This window comes from Rhagoletis pomonella, unplaced genomic scaffold (genome assembly GCF_013731165.1).
Source record: "Rhagoletis pomonella isolate Grant_MI unplaced genomic scaffold, Rhpom_1.0 Rhpom_scaffold_00002, whole genome shotgun sequence".
Lineage (NCBI taxonomy): Eukaryota > Metazoa > Arthropoda > Insecta > Diptera > Tephritidae > Rhagoletis > Rhagoletis pomonella.
In genome coordinates, this window is record NW_023458556.1 from 90,542,643 (window position 1) to 90,561,269 (window position 18,627).

At 35.6% G+C, this 18,627-nt stretch overlaps 3 protein-coding genes across 3 annotated transcripts in view; 2 read left to right on the forward strand and 1 right to left on the reverse strand.

The window, feature by feature from the left end:
• The window catches only part of LOC118734162 (signal recognition particle receptor subunit alpha homolog), a 73,751-nt gene extending 66,997 nt beyond the window's left edge, over positions 1-6,754 (forward strand). The window contains exon 3 of the mRNA XM_036463880.1: positions 5,642-6,754. Coding sequence (XP_036319773.1) covers positions 5,642-6,715 — 1,074 coding nt within the window. The 3' untranslated portion in view covers positions 6,716-6,754. The remainder of the gene's footprint in view (positions 1-5,641) is intronic.
• A 5,029-nt stretch (positions 6,755-11,783) lies between these two features.
• LOC118755890 (putative nuclease HARBI1) lies at positions 11,784-12,243 on the forward strand. The gene is made up of 2 exons (XM_036490695.1): positions 11,784-12,026; positions 12,082-12,243. Exons 1-2 carry the CDS (start codon positions 11,784-11,786, stop codon positions 12,241-12,243), a joined length of 405 nt encoding a protein of 134 aa, XP_036346588.1.
• Positions 12,244-12,494: 251 nt separating this feature from the next.
• LOC118734163 lies at positions 12,495-13,473 on the reverse strand. Its single transcript, XM_036463881.1, has 3 exons — positions 13,209-13,473; positions 12,959-13,148; positions 12,495-12,880 (listed from the first exon to the last, which is right to left on the reverse strand). Exons 1-3 carry the CDS (start codon positions 13,226-13,228, stop codon positions 12,527-12,529), a joined length of 564 nt encoding a protein of 187 aa, XP_036319774.1. The 5' UTR covers positions 13,229-13,473; the 3' UTR covers positions 12,495-12,526.
• Between the last annotated feature and the right edge of the window lie 5,154 nt (positions 13,474-18,627).

The following is an 18,627-nucleotide window of genomic DNA, read 5'->3' on the forward strand; positions in this document are numbered from 1 at the left end:
TCAAGGCGCACGCCACAAATCAGAGGAGAAGCTCGGCCAAACACTAACATATGTGTAAGCGCCAATCTATTATTAATATCACTTTGTACATCACTATCTTCATCATCGGTTGATTCGTTGTGGCTGTCGTGACTTTTACTGCAAAATAATTTATTATGAGTTAGTAAACGTTATGTCAACAGTTTGCATAAATTAAAATATGGTTGCATTATTAATCATATTAAAAAAAGATGTTACAAAATAGTTTACCTCTCTTCTAAGAATCGATCTATTTCCACCGCGTGATTTATTTCTTTCGCAGTTTCTTTTTTACAATATATTACCGAAATTTTAGGATCGGTCATATAAATGGCTCTGTTAAAGTGGTCTAACATTCTATTTTCGCGGCTACTTTGCCTTGTGTGTCTCAAAGAGTTTGAGCGATATTGCTTATGCCACGATTCATTGCCGTCTTCACTGGAGTAAATCAAAGGCATAGGAAATTCTCTGGCAATTTCATCAACCGATGATGAAGATAGTGATGTACAAAGTGATAGCGATTGGTAAAAACTGCAATTAAAATTTATATCAATGTACATACATATATGTATGTATACCACCCTGGTGCGAAATAAAGTCAATTGACATTATTATATTTTTTAAAAACGAAATAAAATGAGTTGACATTATTTCTCTTTCAAACATTAAATTTGCTTAGCTTCGCGGCGACCCGCGTTTGCGCGCCACAGCGCGCGCGCCGCGCTCGCGCTCGCGCCCCGCGTACCCCGCGCGACTGGCGCGCACACCACGTCACGCTACGCCGCGGCCCCGCGGCCCCCCGGCCCCCCCTTCCCCGTCTCCCGCCGTGCTGTAACGCAGGTGGATTTACTTTTTGTATACGTTGAAATAAATTTTTTATATATTTTAAACATCGAGGGCTTATATTCAATAATACCCTCTATCTGCACATTTTTCACAAAGATGAGATTCTAATATAAAAATCCGCCCAAGCTTTAACTGTCATCAGTGATATTAATGTTACCTTATATAACGACAGGTAATAAGTCCCACATTGTTTCTAAAATCACAAATTAGTTTTTGTGCAAATTGCAGATAGAGGGTATTAATGAATTCAAGCCCTCGATATTTCACCTTTTTATATTTGTAAGTTATTGGAAGCAGGGATGCCAACTTGGCTCAAACCGTGCCATTTGTCCCTATTTTACTTCAAATGCCACTTAATTTTTCAATTTGGCATAATTTATTATTTTTCTCTTTGGCACATTTTGGCACTTTTTTATCCTCAATATGGCACCTCATAACGAAGGATAGTTGGCAGCCCTGATTGGAAGATTTCTGCTGTGTTTTGGGGCAACAACTTGTCTGCAGTAAAAAAGCATATAATTTGTGTTTCAAAAGTGTGTGAAAACCAATCAATTAACTTATATGATCTCGGTTCCACAAATTGCTGGCGGAGACATGAATACAATTTAAGAAAATTCTATTTCTATAATTGTTTCCTTATAGAAAGGTTGGTTTCTTTTCCACCCTAGACATTCCGAATTCGTTCAAAATATGCTAATTTAAAACACAGAATTCTTTCAGTGTTCCTCCGGGGTTTTTGGGCATGGACTGTTTCATCAATTTAATAGTGTTCGCTTTATTTTTGTGGAAACGAAAAATGTTTTGCAAGTTATGGATCATTTCTACACTCTTTCTTCAAATATTTCTCATATTCCAGCTGTGCGCAGGTGTTTAGTTTTTCGCATCGTGTTTTTACATATTCGTAATCTAAATTTTTTTAATAAAATCAATTGGTGGTAGTTCATGATTGTGTGTGGATTAATATCACAACACTGAGTATTTGGCAATAACCTTTTTCATCTATTAAAAAACAACACTTACGGGGCAATGTTTATTGTAAGAACAACATTTTTTTTTCTATGAATCGACATACTTTAAGCATTGTTGACGCTATTTCCATTTGAATGAGGAAATAGCATCAATGACGTTATTTCCAAATTTTTGTTGACTTTATTTCGCTTTTAAAAAGGTAATAATGTCAATTGACTTTATTTCGCACCAGGGTGGGAAATAAAGTCAATTGACCTTATTTCCATTGACCTTATTACCTGTCACCAAAAAATGAAATCCTCGTAAAGCTAGAGAAATTAATTTCTGAACACAAAAGGGCAAAGACAAAAAACAATGGGCCATATGCATAAAACCTAAGGAAATGCTTTTGCTTAAAATTTCAGACCTTTTTTCAATTCGTGCAAATAAATTTAAGTGAAAGGTATGAAATTAAAAAAAAGAAATTGCTTAGTTTCTATGCATGCGGCCCAATATTTTCGTTTACTTTAGTATTAACCCTTTAACGGCCTTAATGATCTAGAAGATTTAAATAAAGTTTGCATATGGTTTTCGGGTATTATTTTATACATACATAAATGGAAAAAATTAAAAAGACTTCATTGAAGAAATTATTATTATTTTGCTATGGAAAAATTTTCTACGATTACTATTTACGTCAAAATGAGAAAAAGCACGTTGAAAGCATATTGAGAACCATTTTGCCTCTGCCTTGAAAGGGTTAAAAAGCGTTCCATATATGACAGACTCTGCATTAAAGGGTTAAATGTTGCACTTTCGTAAAGATATCGACCAGTATAACCATTTTCGTTATATAGATTTTTTTGTGAAAGCGGATAGTTTACGAGTTATTAGAGTTTAAATGAAGCTTTTCTTTTTTCCAATCTGGCGACTCGGGTACAGCATCCAATGCCCCAAAGATCGGGTCCTGAGATAAAATAAAGAGAAATCTTTCAGAAAAAAGGCTAATGGTGTATTAAATATAGTGTTTCTAGTGGAATGGGAGCCAAAATCCAAAATTTCAAAAAAAAGTGACATTTTGAACGGTATTTCGAGGGTTAAGTTATTATTGTTGAAACTTCTCTATAGTTTTCTGTATTATATGATCATTTATCTTCACGATAAAAAAATTTTCATTCCATTATCTCTTTTCTAACCGAAGATCTACGATTTTGAAAAAAAAACTCGTGTTTTGCCTATAGTGCGCCGTCTTTCCACAAAATCTTTTCTCGCAGTTGCATTTAGGTTGCTAAATTCCGGACATTCCCAGACCGGATGGTCAGCCCCACATGCCTCGCATAGCAGCTTCTTTACTTCTTTCCCTATCTTTCCACTGTCCTTTCCGCTAATTTTCTTTCCGCTTTCTTCCGCCGGCGACCGGCATGACCTTGGAGACATCATTGCTAACAGCAGCCGCTTGCTTCTCTATGAACGTCAATATGTCTTCGGCCTTTGGGAATTCAGAAGAGCGGTGTAACGCCCATTGCCTGGACGTTTCCGTGTCCAATCTATCATGAAGCATGTGCACGAGCATCATATCCCAAGAATGAACCGGAATCTGTAACGCTGCCAGCTGCCGTATAGCCTCATAGGTTACGTTAACCATTTTCTGCAAATCATTCGCACGCACTGGCGGTTGAAGCGCCGGCAATCTTTCCACCTGCCGTATATACTCACGGCATATCTGATAAGTTTTATTATAGATCTGGTTCAATCTTTCCCAAGCTTCTGCGTAGTTTCTATCCGAGAGCTGCCATTCGCCCAACGTGTGCGCCAACTAAAGACTTCTTTAGATAGGAAAACTTATAGGCCGGTGAAATTTGGCTGTTATCGTGAACGGCAGCGATAAAGCGATCTCGAAAGCCATGCCACTTGGTGAGCGTTCCATCGAATTGCCCCCAAGTATTTCTCAAATCGTGCTGCTGGAACGGCATTTGCACCTGCACAACTGTAGGCATGCATTCCGCCTGCTCTTTCATTGCGAGAATCTCGGTCTTTCCTTTCAACTCCGTCAACGTTTCAATATATATGTCCTCTATCGATGCGATACGGTCGTTCAACTTTTTCTAGTCCACCTCGACCACACCGCACAAACTGTCTCTTATTTCTTTGACTGCGACCCACTGTTCCTCTAACCGCATCTGGCGAATCGACACTTTAATTTTATTAGCTTTGTTGAATAGCTCGGAAGCCAACCACTCTTTTAGCCGCCGAATTGTATCCGTCTTTGCTTTGTGTGTGTGTCAGAGTGATAAACTAAAAACGCAATTTTACTATATTTGGCCCATGGTTTCGCGAATATATTAGGGGTATTCTCGGGGTCTTGCAAAGCCCTTGCACGGTGCATGGATTGCACGGATTGCACGAAAAAAAACGGGTTTCCTATGTGACAGCTTTGCAAACTGTGCAATCCGTGCACTGTACATGGACTTTGCAAGACTGCGAGAATACCCCCATTGATTTTTGTGTGTAAAACTTACTATCTCACGGTGTTATAGGTATAATGAGCTAGCCACTTATAAAAAAATATTAATTATTAATAGAGCTGGGCGATAAGGATTACGATTACTAAACGATTAGGATTGCAGTAATCCCAACAAGCTAAAAAAACAAGATTACGATTACAGTAATCCTTCATCGAACGAACTTAGAATACGATTACAGTAATCGTAATTTAAAAAAAGTTAACATAACGATTACTGTAATCGTAATCCAAGTTCGTTCGATGAACGATTACTTTAATTGTAATCCTGTATTGTTTTATTTGCCGGTTATACAAAGTTTATTTCGCCCAAACTACTTTACTATTAGTTTCTTTTATTTGTCTGTTTTTTTAGATAAATACATATTATCCTCATATTATCGTTAAGCGCGCATTTATATTTCGCAAATTTATAGAATAACTTCGTTAAAGATTACTCAAAAGATTGTAATTAGAAAAATTGTAAATTTAAAATTATTGCAATCATTCATCGAACGAACTTAAATTACGATTACAGTAATTGTAATTTTACAAAAGTTTAAATTACGATTACTGTAATCGTATTCTAAGATGCCTTCGATGAACGATTACCGCAATCCGAATTTAATAATTTTTGAAATTGCGATTAAAGTAATCGTAATCCTAGATGCAATTGATTACACATGTAATCCTTATCGCCCAGCTCTGATTATTAAATAAAAAAAATTAATATAGTCAATACTAGTCAAGAAAAGGAGTTTATATTATTGCCATCAGTGCAAATTACAAATCCCGAAATTCCGGGATTATTTGCCAAGAACCCCGGGATTTTCGGGACCTAAAGAAGACCGGGATCCCGGGATTAACATTCTTAATACGCACGCCGTCTAATTTGTTTTTCTGCGTCACCCGAAATTGGCTTGCGTGCGTTTGTATTTGATTTTACTGATCGAAACGTCAAATCAAAATCTTGAAATTGAGTTAGTTTTTTACGCACGCCGTTTAATTTCGGTTGATCCCATACAAGTTGTAAGTGCATGAGAAATCCTTCGCTCTCCTCCAAGTAACGAGTTGCCGCGACAAAAGTTTCCGAGTCTGAACTCAGTCTTAGTAAAAGACTGAAATGCGACTATGAATAGAAGTAAATTTTAAGTTGGTACTTAAATTTAAGTTACAACATTTTTAGTTTCAACTTAAAAGCAGGACTAGGAAAACGCGCCAAAATACTAAATAATAAATAAAGCATATAACTCTGCGTCTACACGAGACACAATACGTACTTACATAGATATAATATAAAGATGCTAATATTTAACTTTTAATTTTCAGATTGTTGGCACAATGCAAGGCCGAATTCGAGATTTAGAGGTTGAAAGCGATGATGACAACATGCAAATTGAAGAGGAGAAGATATCTAGTTCCAATAGTACTCCAAAATCTAGCGGTATTTTATCGTATTTTAAAGTGATCGTTGGTTCCAAAAAGTTGTCCCGAGCCGAACTGCAATCGATTCTGGAGAAGATGCGCGATCATTTAATATCAAAAAATGTAGCTGCAGACATTGCTAACAAACTCTGCGACTCTGTCGCTACTAATTTAGAGGGCAAATCATTAGGGACATTTGATTCGATCGCATCGTTAGTAAAAAATTCCTTAACAACGTCGCTGGTACGCATTCTATCACCAAAGCGAAGGTTAGATATTATACGCGACGCGCTAGAAGCAAAAAGTAGCAACAGACCATATACAATAACATTTTGTGGAGTTAACGGAGTGGGGAAATCTACAAATTTAGCAAAAATATGTTTTTGGTTAATAGAAAATGATTTTAGTGTATTGATTGCAGCATGTGACACATTTCGAGCTGGTGCTGTGGAACAGCTTAGAACACATACTCGGCATCTGAATGCTTTACATCCACCGGAAAGACATAATGGTCGAACCATGGTTCAACTTTATGAGAAAGGGTATGGAAAGGATGCTGCAGGAATTGCAATGGAAGCTATTAAATTTGCTCATGACACTTGTATTGATATTGTCCTTGTCGATACAGCTGGTCGCATGCAAGACAACGAGCCTCTTATGAGATCGTTATCCAAATTAATTAAGGTCAATGACCCCGATTTAGTTTTATTTGTGGGTGAAGCACTCGTCGGTAATGAAGCTGTTGATCAGCTTGTTAAATTTAACCAATCTCTTGCTGATTACTCTTCCAATGAAAATCCACATATAATTGATGGAATTGTTCTTACTAAATTCGATACGATCGATGACAAGGTCGGCGCAGCCATATCTATGACCTACATTACTGGACAGCCAATTGTATTCGTCGGAACTGGACAAACATATTCAGACCTTAAAGCGTTAAATGTTAACGCCGTTGTTCGAGCGTTAATGAAATAAAGGATTAAATTAATATCTCTATATTAAGATAAACTCACATTTTTCAATTTTTAGTGACGTTTATGCCGGAATATTGGAGCAATTTGTTTATGGAACAATAAACAAAAATTATTTTTTCCTATACTTATGAATATCTCATTTTATTTTTATTTAAGCTCTACTCATAATTGCAGCGGACGGCGTACTGTGGTCGGAGAAGCCTTGGTTTACGCGAAAGGGCTGTTACGATAATAATAATGCTGCAGGATCGTACTTCTTTTGTAATGCTTAATCCGAATATTCCATATGCCAAATTTATAGTTTGACAGTTGAAAGCTGTTAAATCAACTGCTAAATTCTCTAAAATTAAGAAAATCTGTTTGAAAATGCCACCGATAAGGGGTTTAGGCAAGCTAGTCACGAATTTTATATTAAATTAAAACTTTGAGAGTTGACAGCTGTCAAATGGACTGTTAATTTTTCTAAATGCTACTGATACAAGTTTTAGACACGCTAGTCACAAGTTTTTGAGGCTCGCTGATCTCAGTTGACAACTCTCAAATAAACGTCATTCGATTCTCACGTGCAGAGTGCACAACTATACAGACGTATGCGCGTATGTATGTCCAAATAATATGAGATTTGAGGTTAACTTAAACCAAACAAACCAGCATCTTTTTTGAATTCAAGGGCAAAATTACAATATTTAATTAGGAGTTTATGAGTGATTGCGGTGGCGGTCAGGAGTGGAATGACAATACCGCTCTAGCTGCGAGGTCGGGTTACCCGTATTATCGCTTACATTTTCATATTCGAAAATTACAACAACACGAAATTCAAAGCTTGTAGTTACAATAGTTAATATTCGAACAATACAAGGTTACAATAGAAGCTAATTTAGATCTTGAAATAAGAAAGCTTAGTGTGTTGAAAGTAACAAAGTTGCTGCCCATGTCTTCAACATGCTGGGCCCACAAATGTTGATCTCAACGCTGGCTGGTTACAGTTGCCTAGTCCTCTGGAGGTCTGACTCGGGATCCGTGACAGAGCAGGAGATATTTAATTGGTGTTTTGGCGTAGCTGACACATCTGGATCCGCCTGTGGGAGAAGATCAAAAAATGTATAAGTAAAATAATACGAGTGTGTGGGGATGCGAGTTACTTATGTGGGCATGTATTATGTGGCAAAGTGGATAAGATTAGAAAAGGAGTAAATAATTTATGAGAGTGTGAGGAGAATTCAAACGATTTTTTTTGTGTAGGAGGAAAATGACTTTGCGCCGCCTTTTGAGAATTCGGTGCTTATATTTTATGACGAGTATGTTGCTTATGTTTCAGCGTCTCAAGAGTTGCGAAAGGGCTATTCGCCTGCTGATGGGTGTGCAGAGCCTGTAGTCTGAAGTGTGGGTGTCTCCAGTGTTTTTGTGGGCGTTGTGATGCCTTGTTGTTCGCTTGTGAGCTAGGATTTGTCCTTAAATAACCCCTTACGGTTGGCTTTCTAATTCGGTGAACAACGGTCATGCTCCCGTTTGTTCTTTAAAATTGCTGCCGTCAGAGTGGCACCTGGGGTAATTGAGATAGAGGCAGGAGATAATGAAAACGGTTGCGGACGTGACTTATTTTTCTTCGGGGTTGAAGCAATGGTTGAGCTTTGAGAGCCAATAGAAGGATCTGAACTGTGCAAAGTTGGCACCGCTTATGAGGAGTTTGTTTGAGGACGTGGAGAAGAGAGAGTTGTACCTGGAGATTCTGGATTAGAGGTTTCGTGCCTCCTTTCCGATATTTGCATTGGCGAGAGCGAGTCTGGCGGGTCGGAATTTTCCTCATCCGGTATCCGGTGGGATCGAGCGAGGTAATGATTAGATTGGGTTGGAGTGCATCGGGGCGAATCATTGGTGGATTCTACATTACTGGCTACGAAATTGGTTTTATTACCTGTGTCCTTTGGAGCAGAGCTGGGGATAGGGGAGTTTGGTGTTGTGTCTATGGGAGGAGACACTTGAGCTGTGGACTGTAATCTAGAGAGATATTTGAAGGTTTTGTAGACTTCAGTGTATTACTTGGGGTCGTTTGAATACTTGTGTAGGCTTGGAGGTGCTCAAAAGCTTTCAACATTTCACCTTTGCATTTCAAAGCATTTCTCGTAGGCCAGTGTAACCGAACTACAAATCTCTGAGCATAGGGGTGAGACAGATACTTCTTTAAAAGCAGGAACGATATTTTCCCAATTTGTGTCTAGGAGATTCATTTTCACTTTTAACAGGGTTTCTGTGAAACTCGCTGCCGACGTCCATCTGTGACAAAAGATTACGAATCTATGTATTTCGAACATAAGATCATGAAGGGGATTATTAGTTGAGAAAGAAGGATAGGTAGAAATAATTTGTTTGTACATTTCCATTATTAAAAGTTCAGATTTGGAAATATGGGGTAAGGAAGTGTAAATATAAGGATTTTGTTTTTAACCCGCAGTATTATTTCAGCTTTTTACTTAAATTTTATTTTAAATATTTTTATTGTATTTTTTTGTATGCAGCTTTATTTATTTTTATTGTATGTGATTTCCTTTGCTCAGATTTTTATTTATTTTATTTTATTTTTATTTTATATTTTGGCCTTTCTCAAGACACTGTATTTTTTCAGCACATCTGAGTATGGCAATTTACAGTACGTATCATGATAAAAAAATAGGAAGGTAGAACCGCTGAGAGGAATTTTTCAAATTCTTGACGTTTGCAAGCAATTTAACTTTGAAATTTTACACACAAACTCACACACACATTCCTATTTTCAGTCTCAAACAATAACTTCGAACAATTCCTTTTTTTTACTCTCAATTTCATATGATTTTAAAATGTTGGCAAACTTCAAAAAAAATCATGGCCGACGAATTGAGAAAACGGTTTTACGTTACTATGTTTTTATTATGGTTTTTATCATGGTACGTATATTGTAATCGAGAACAAAAAAATGAGTGCGTAATGGAGTAGGGAAATTGTATGTACTTACATATGTACATACCTACTTACATATCAACAACTAACGTTTAGTTAATGTGCATTAGGGATGTTAATTTTTCGGCTTTTACCGATCCCAGGATTTTCGGGATGGCGTTGTCACAATCCCGGGATCCCGGGATTAGTCGCGGGACTTAGATATTCATTACTTTTCAACAACTTGAATCGAAAAAATTGCTTCTATATTGTTTGAGAAGCTCTCCTACCATGAAATAAATAATAAATAAATGGGTTTGAAACCATGGTACAATAATTACAGGTATTGTCTTCCCAGAGAGCGCATATTCCGATCTGTCTTATTTAAAAAATATCATTGTTGCCCACACTAAAACGTTTACTGCTGGAAATATCCCTTTTTCTATATACCATATGTAAGTATGTTCACGTATTTTTTTTAACAAACCATCTTACAGAGAACTTATTCAATTTGCAAAAGCTGGAAAAAAACATTTGCTTGTAAATAAATTTAAAATTTGTATGGCTCACTTAATTTTAAACGTTTTTTCTTTTGTTTTGAAAACTTATAAAAATTAAATTGAGCGAAAACAAAAAGCAAAGCCAAATAAAAGTAAAAGAATGAACATTAATTGCGTCAAAATTAAAATAAGGGAGCACGAATTTCGATGTGAAGCAAACCCCTTTAGGAAGACAATACCTGTAATTACACTGTGGAACAAATTCAGGTTAGCAAAAGTTAGGTCGGTTCTGAGAGTGAGGGCTGAAAATAGAGGCTAAATTAGAAGACCCTTATCGCGGCGTTTGTTTATGTTAGTTCGAAATTTTTTATAATCGACCTTCGAACTTTGCAGTCAAATGCCGATTTTCAGCATATTGTTTATATGGTTTTTTGGCTATAACTCGTCGACTAATTGATATTTTTTCAATCTGTTAAAGCCGAATTATTGCTAGAGACCTATGCAACAATTAAAATTAAAAAAAAAAAATTGATTTAGAAAATGTTTGTAGTGCTTGTGAAGCAAAATGTTGGATTTTTTTTATCATGCTCTTTGAACATATTTTCCACAAAACTAAGTATTTTTTTGCTTTCTGTTTGATCTATAATATGCTTCTCAGTTTCTTCAATAAATTTCATTTGAAAAGAAAACAATCATAATACAAAACTTGCGTTTTCCAGCTTAATATTAATTTACTTCTCATTTCTTATGTACCAATTTTTTCAGTGTTGGTTTTGAAGAAACATTGAAAAAGAAATTATAAAAATATGGAAAAAAATATAATTTTGAAATGTTAGTTATGAAAAGTTTTAAGTAAAAAAATTAAATAAATTAAATTAATGATTTGGCCAGTTGCCGTTTAGCAGGCGGCTGTGGATCAACATCACTGCTCTCTCTAAGATCTTGGTCATCGTCATCATCATCAGAAAGGTCGATAATTTCGTCCAACAGATATTCTGGAATTTCATCTTTGTCTTCTGTAACTTTTCTATTGGCCCTATTATGTATGGCGACTGGTGTCTAGTTGCCGGTCTAGTAGCCGTGGCTACCAGTATCGTACTTTGTATTACGTATAGCGATTAATCTCAGTATACAGAAAAACGCAGAAAACATCCCTGAGTTTGCTTTTTTGACATGTACATTTGAAGTAATTGGCAACTTTGCTCCAATGTGTTTGACAATTTATGTAAACAAATAAAAAAATCGTCACAACCGGGAAACATTTATATTTATAAAAATAAAGAAAGCAGAAAGATCAGCAGCTATGAGTTATTTTTCGCAATTCGGGAAGAGTGTGCAAACGTTGCTCTAATACGGCGTCACATAAGGGATCGCTCCAATCCTTTGGATCTACCAGTTGTTAAGTAAGTTAAATAAATTGTCATGTACATATTTCTTTAACAAATCTATACCTCCAGGTTCGTAAGCAATTTTCGGATATCAAAGGAAGCATTTGTATATTTGTTGGAGGAACTATCCCCTCATTTCAAAAGCAGCTTTCGATCAACTGCGGTACCTCCAATTCTTAAACTCTGCGCAGTGCTCCGTTTCTTTGCGGAAGGGAGTTATCAAAAATGCCAAGGGAATGATTTCAATATTGGCATCTCCCAACCCACTATGTCAGTAATACTAACTGAAGTTACTTCTTTAATCGAGCAGAAGATTTGTCCCAAGCACATCAAATTTGACACTTGCGAAGAAGAGCAGAATAAAAGCAAAACAAATTTTTACAATAAGAGTGGATTTCCAGGTGTGTTGGGTTGTGTGGATGGCACTCATGTGCACATTTTATCACCTGAAAAGGAACTGCAACACCTGTACATAAACAGAAAAGGATTTTTCAGTATAAACGCGTTAATGGTAAGTTAGTTTCCGCATATTTATCTTGGATACACACAAATTCCTTATTACCTAGGTTTGCGATTTCAATATGAACATAACGTATGTCGATGCCAGATATCCAGGAGCCACACATGATGCCTTCATATGGAATAATGGTAGACTCAAGGAAATTATGTCGAATAACGCAGGAGAAAACACATGGCTTTTAGGTGATATTTTGAAGCACAACCTGTAGGAAGATTCTGTAACCAGTTAGCAACAATTTTCGGATCGATATAGCTAGTTGCCGACGTGTGATGAATGTCGAAGTGTTGCTGCGATAGCAACAAGTGAATTGCAGAACCTGCCTGATTGAATCTTTAAAATTACATATTGTTTAATTGGTATTCGTTAAGTTGAATTTTCTTTCGTTTAAGTTCCGCCTCTAAATTCATATTTTCTTTTAATAGTTCAAATTTTTCTTTTTTTTAAATCATGATTTTGTTCAGCATATTTGCTCATTTTGTATGTATTTTTTTCTATTTTTTTTTTAAATTTTGTGCTATAGCCGAGTTATTTAAAGTTTTCGACTTTAACATGTCCACTTTCATTTCTTCAATATTTTTTTTTTGCCTTTTTTTTGGAACAGTTATCGAAATATTTGGCGAAGAACTGCATGACGGCTCTACGTTTTGTTCGTCTTCGTCCATTTCCACAATACCAAACACATTGCCGGGTGGATTTACACTTACGTCTGTGTGTAAAATATCTGCTATCACTTGCTCGAGTGCAGATAACGTTTGCTCCTCTGATGGGCCTCCACCAGTCGTTCTTATATTTCGGTTATTTGCACTAATTTTCTTCTTGGTTTTGGCCTTGTAGTTAATCCATACCTACACAAATGTATGTATACATATGTACATGAAAATGCTTATTGCAGTATGTACATATATAATGGTAAAAATTATTACCCGCTGCCACTCTTTTCTAGATCTATTTGGAGGGCCGAAACTATTTATTTCCGTAGCAAAAGCGTCCCATTGTTCGTCGTTTTGGATTTTGTTTTGTCCAAATGTCCGTGTTCCTCTTGCAATTCCTGGGTTGGATTGCATTAAATGCACCAAACGCTCAAATTGCTTGCTATTAGTAATTTTCACTGGCCTGGAGAAATATCAAACTGTTAATTATATACCAATATAAATAGAATTTACATATTATTACAATTTTTCTGCCATGATCATAATTTGTTTCAGCTTTCTCCTCCAAAATTCGCAAAATATAACAATGGCGACTGATGGTGATCAGTTGCTTCAATTTGACGTTTGCTACATATACTACGTATACTATAAAAAGAGATGGTAGCCATACATAATACAGAAAATTGCGCTACCAGACTCAGTAGCCTTGCCAGTAGCCGACAGTCAGTAGCGAGTTGCCATACGTAATGTGAATTTCAGTCTATGGTTGCCCATCGGCTATCAGTCGCCATACATAATAGGGCCATATATTTGGCCCATGGTTTCGCGAATATATTGATATTTATGTTTACAATTTATTATCGCGGGGTGTTATATGAACAATGAGCTAGACATTATAAAAAAAATATTTATTATTAAATAAAAAAACAAATATAACGAATCCGCACCGCAAGCCGTGCATGTGCGCGCAGATGTTCGTCGTGTGTAGCTAGGTTTAGTTGCCCGATTGGAGTCTAACTGAGTATAAAGGTATGTATAATTGGAAAAAGAGCGCGAGGGAGTCGGCGTATTTATTCGAGGTGAATTAAATATGTAAAATTTTTGATTTACCGTAAATCTATTCCGCTAGGGTATGTATATAGAATGTACATATATGAGTAAATATGTATGTATACATATGTATAAAGGAGAAGAATACGTAGATACACTTACTTGACCTCTGTGCTTCTACCACCTGTTTTGCCGCAACTTTACTCTTCTACCGGTATCCGTTGACCTCCTGCCGTTCCTGTTACTGTGTCTGCTTCTGTTGTTGTTTCCATTAGATGCCGCTAGCTTTTGCTAGTGGGCTCCTGCACTATGCAGCGGTTGGGAATTGGGTTTCTTATTTCTTTTGTCTATACATATATTTTATTAAAGTTTTTGATTTTATTTCATAATAATTTTAATTTAGTGCGCTTAGTTTGTTACATTTATTCTGCGAATGTATTGTGTTTTAACTTTTAATTATTTTAGGTACTTAAAAACTCGGTTTAACATTTATTTTAATTTGTATTTAATGGCAATTTTATGAGATTTTCGCTAACGAAACTTGTACACTGTCTTTTTAATTTCAAACTTTAGCAAATATTTCATTATTACCTTGTTTGTACCAATGTAAGAACCGCATTTACAATAAAACGATTTGACTCAACACATATTTCTTTCAAAAGTTTATACCTGTGTCTTTATAGCGCCCTCGCTGAAACCGTTTTCAAAAGTAAACAAAATTTGTTGTTTTCTTAAGATATTTCTTTAATAATTAATTTGCGCGATTGACCGAAATAGATGCGAACAATAATTCAAATTTATTATAATAATAATTCAAATTTAAAACGGGCTGTATAAAGAAAACCGGCCTTGTTTCACTTCGCGTTAAATGAGTGATGTGTTTATACCTGTTTTCTAACCGATGTGAGAAATAAAACACCGATTTGAAAACAAAATCGAGTCAATACACTTTTGAATTTCTGAGCGTATTGAAATTTGGTTCCGTTTTGAATCACAGCGAACTGGGTCAAAGCGCTTTATGTGTCGGTATAAACAAGGTATATGTCTCTATCACCCTCATTGCGAGAGACGTGTCGAATGCAAATAGTTTTTCGAGAGTCGAATCGTATAGAAAATTTCACGTCATTGCCTAAAATTTCCTCTCGACTAGTGTATTAAAACGCAAATACTTGGCAGCACTGTATAGTTTTCGACGATTTTCGTCGTTTACTTATTTCAGCACGACAGTAGACAATGCCAATGTTGTCGATTCGTACAATTTAGCCTAATTTACGACTTACGCAATGAGGCTGTATTCTTTTATGTATGTACATATGTATCTATGCTCATATATACATACACTAGCAAATACCCGGCGTGCTTCGCGACGCCTCGTGAGTAATTTTGCATCAAAGTTAAGGAGAAACCGTATTGAAACTCAAATGGGAAAACCCCTTCAGGGCCTTCATTAGTATCCATAATTCATCTGGGCGGCCATTGTAACCCTAGTACATATGTATGTACATATAATGTGTTGTAATCGATTGGTGATAATAACAAAATTTAAGATCTATCTTCACAAATCAGTGCCGTATCAGTTCAGTATCAATATACTACGTTTATACGCATGCATAAGTCGCTTTAATTCATTTCGCCGCGATTCAAAACATATGTATAAACTGAATTTCAAGTCGCTTTGAAAGAGCGAAGTGTTATAGCCAATCAGCATCGATCAGTGATACCAATTCAAACACATCCGTAGCATGTCGTCCGGTACTTTCAGTAAAATGAATTTCACTGAAACCAAGATGACTTATTTTACTAATGATCAGTTGTCAATTATTTCCTGGATAATTCCGTACCAACTCGATTAATTTTCCCTCCGTATTAAACAAAATTTGCAATAGAATACCATCAGCTCGTCGGGGAAATACACAAACAAATCTTTGCCGAGTAAACTACACTGTAAAAAATGTTTGTTTAAATTTAAGCCTATTAAAAAAGGTAACTAGTTTCCTCTCTTAATGTATGCAAATTTGCACAACGTGTTAATCAATTTAAATACTGCTTTTTTTACTTTTACTGACCATATGTGTGGCGTAGAACAAATTTGAAATTTGTTTGTTGAATTCTAAACACTCAAGGCCAAATTCACAGTGCGTAGTTAACTCAGAATCTTCAGTTAACTACAGGCTTTCAGTACAGCACTGTGAATTTGACTCTTAGGGCCGTTAATTTAACTATTTTAAAGTAAAGTGAAATCATTACTTAAACTTAAATAAAAAAATGTCTATCGAATTTTCTTAGTGTTCACAATTACACAGTTTACACATAAATGGCCTTATTCATAAAAAATAAAGTAGCTTTAAAAAACGTGTATAAACTGAAAAATGTATGAAAACTTCACTTTATAAAGCTCTTTAAACCTACTTTATTTTTTATGAATAAGGCCAAAAGCGTTTAAAATTTGCTCTAAAAGTTGTTTGTTTAAATTAACGCATATTAAGAGAGGTTACCAGTTTCCTCTCCTAATGTGTGCAAATTTAGACACCGTGTTAATAAAATTAAACACTGCCTGTTTACTTTTACATACCGAATTTGTCGCATAGAGCAAAATGACACATAAAATGTACTTAATTTTTATTTTTAGTAAGGAATGTATTTTCGCGTTAAAAACGTTGGCAATTTTAAACACTTCATGTGTATATTTTAAAAAATCTCATGTTCAAAAATTCAGTCTTGAACATCTTATGCGTATACTTACACAGATTTTATTTGAAAATAAACACTTTTCAGTAGCAATTTTACATGCAGTTTTTAGAGTGTAAAAAAAATTGCGGAACGAATACTGAAGCAGCACTGACGGTAAAAAACGGCAATGTGCCGGACGGTCTGAAAAACTATTTGGGACTGGGGCAACGATATTATATTTTTCACTTTTTTTTAAATTGATAACCGGCCATTGCCCTTGCGGCTCTCGTTTGTCTTGACAAATTTATTTTAGCTTTAGGCATTTTTAAACACTTCGCACTGTTCTGTTATTTTAAAGATTTTTTTGTATTTACCCTGTCGAAAATAACTGACTTGTCTCAGAAATTAATCAATTGACAAAGTAGTTGGAAACAAACTATTTGTGCAGTTTATGAATTTTAAAGTAGTTGGAACATATGCAGCGTCGGATAATTAGCTTGGGTTTAGGACATCGCCTTGTTAATAAAGTTAGTTGCTTACAAGAAAAAAGGAAGAACTCAAACTACTTGTGGTTGGCAAAAAAGTACTTTTTAAATTGCTTTCAAAGTAATTGAATATCCGACGGGGTAGTAACGAAATTCCACTTTGTATAAGCCAAAAAACTCAGCCTTTAACGCACTTGCTAATTTATTAACTTCGCGAAAACAATGTGCCGAATTCCCATGAAGCCCAACAAATAGACACACATACATATGTACATCATTGATTTGCTGTTGTTTGTGCATGCCACTACAGCCATTGTGGAAGAATACAAGTGAGATATCTTAGGGTTGACAGGGTGTTCAATATGGCGATGGCAGTGTGAACAATATGGCAGCCAATATGGCATACAACACCGAATGGCCCGAAGTAGCAAAACTACGACCCGAATGAAACGCTTCGTGAAAATCCAGGGTTGCGAAGTGGTATTTTGTTGGAAAATATAAAAGCCAGGATTTTGTGCAGCGCCGAATTTTAACAAAAGAGGGTTTTGTGTTCTCAAGATGAACAGAAAAGGGTTGCTGTGCTGTTTCGTTTTAAGCTTATTTTAATCTTAAGGTATCTAATTAAATATTAAAAGGAGACAAAAGTTAAAGCAAAAATTTGGAATATATGTACATATCTGAAAATTTTAAATAAAATATATATTTTCACGAGAGACAAATTAAATAAAATGGGTTAACTTTAGGGGAAATATACTTATCAGATTGGGTCAGATAGCGCTTTTACGTTATAAATAAAAATAATTCCTACTTAAATTTTATATAATTTTGGTGACGTATTTCTAAGCTGACCCTGAGATCTGTGAAATAATACATATTTATGAGCATATATTGTGTTGATCATGCTCTAAATCGCTAAATAATTCTTGCAGCAATCAGCACCATTGGAAAGTGAAGTGACAATAGGCTGGTTTTCTTTATACAGCCCGTTTTAAATTCGAATTATTGTTATAATAAATTACAATTATTGTTTGTATCCGCTTGGGTCAACCGCGCAAATTATTTATTAAAAAGATGTCGTTTAAAAATAGCAGATTTTGTTTACTTTTGAATAAGACTTTATCGAGTGCGCTATAAAGACAGGGGGATAAATGCTGTAAAGAAATATATGTTGAGTCCAATCGGTTTTTCGCTAATCCGGTTTTTGTGTAGGTATAAACAAGGTATATTAAAAAAATACCTCTCCATGAAAAAATATCGTTATTTTCGTATTTAAAATTAATCGGAATTTTATGGGGGGTTATAAAAACTCGTTTTAATCGAAACTTTTTTTTCTCGGCTGTATTTGTTATTATTTATTGGCCAAGATGCAAATATTGAATGAACTAACATATTTTAAATATTTACGGAATTACCATTTGTATGCAACCCTGCCTATCCTGTATTCAAGTAGATTTGGTCCCCTTTCAGACACGTCAAGTCTTGAAAGCAATTTTTTTCGCATTCTCTTTTGTGTTTTCTATTTGCTTCCACACGCGTCAACTTTAATTGAATTCAAGTCCTTGGTTCTTTAAATGGGAAGCAACGAAAAGATCAAAAGAGACAAGAAAACTTGAAACGAATTGACGGTACGGAGGTATCTGTACTCTTCCCCTCTCTTCTCACCTCCTTAGCCTACGAACGAGCAGACTTGAAAGCAAGACTTGACGTGTCTGAAAGGGGACGTAATTCGAAAAATTT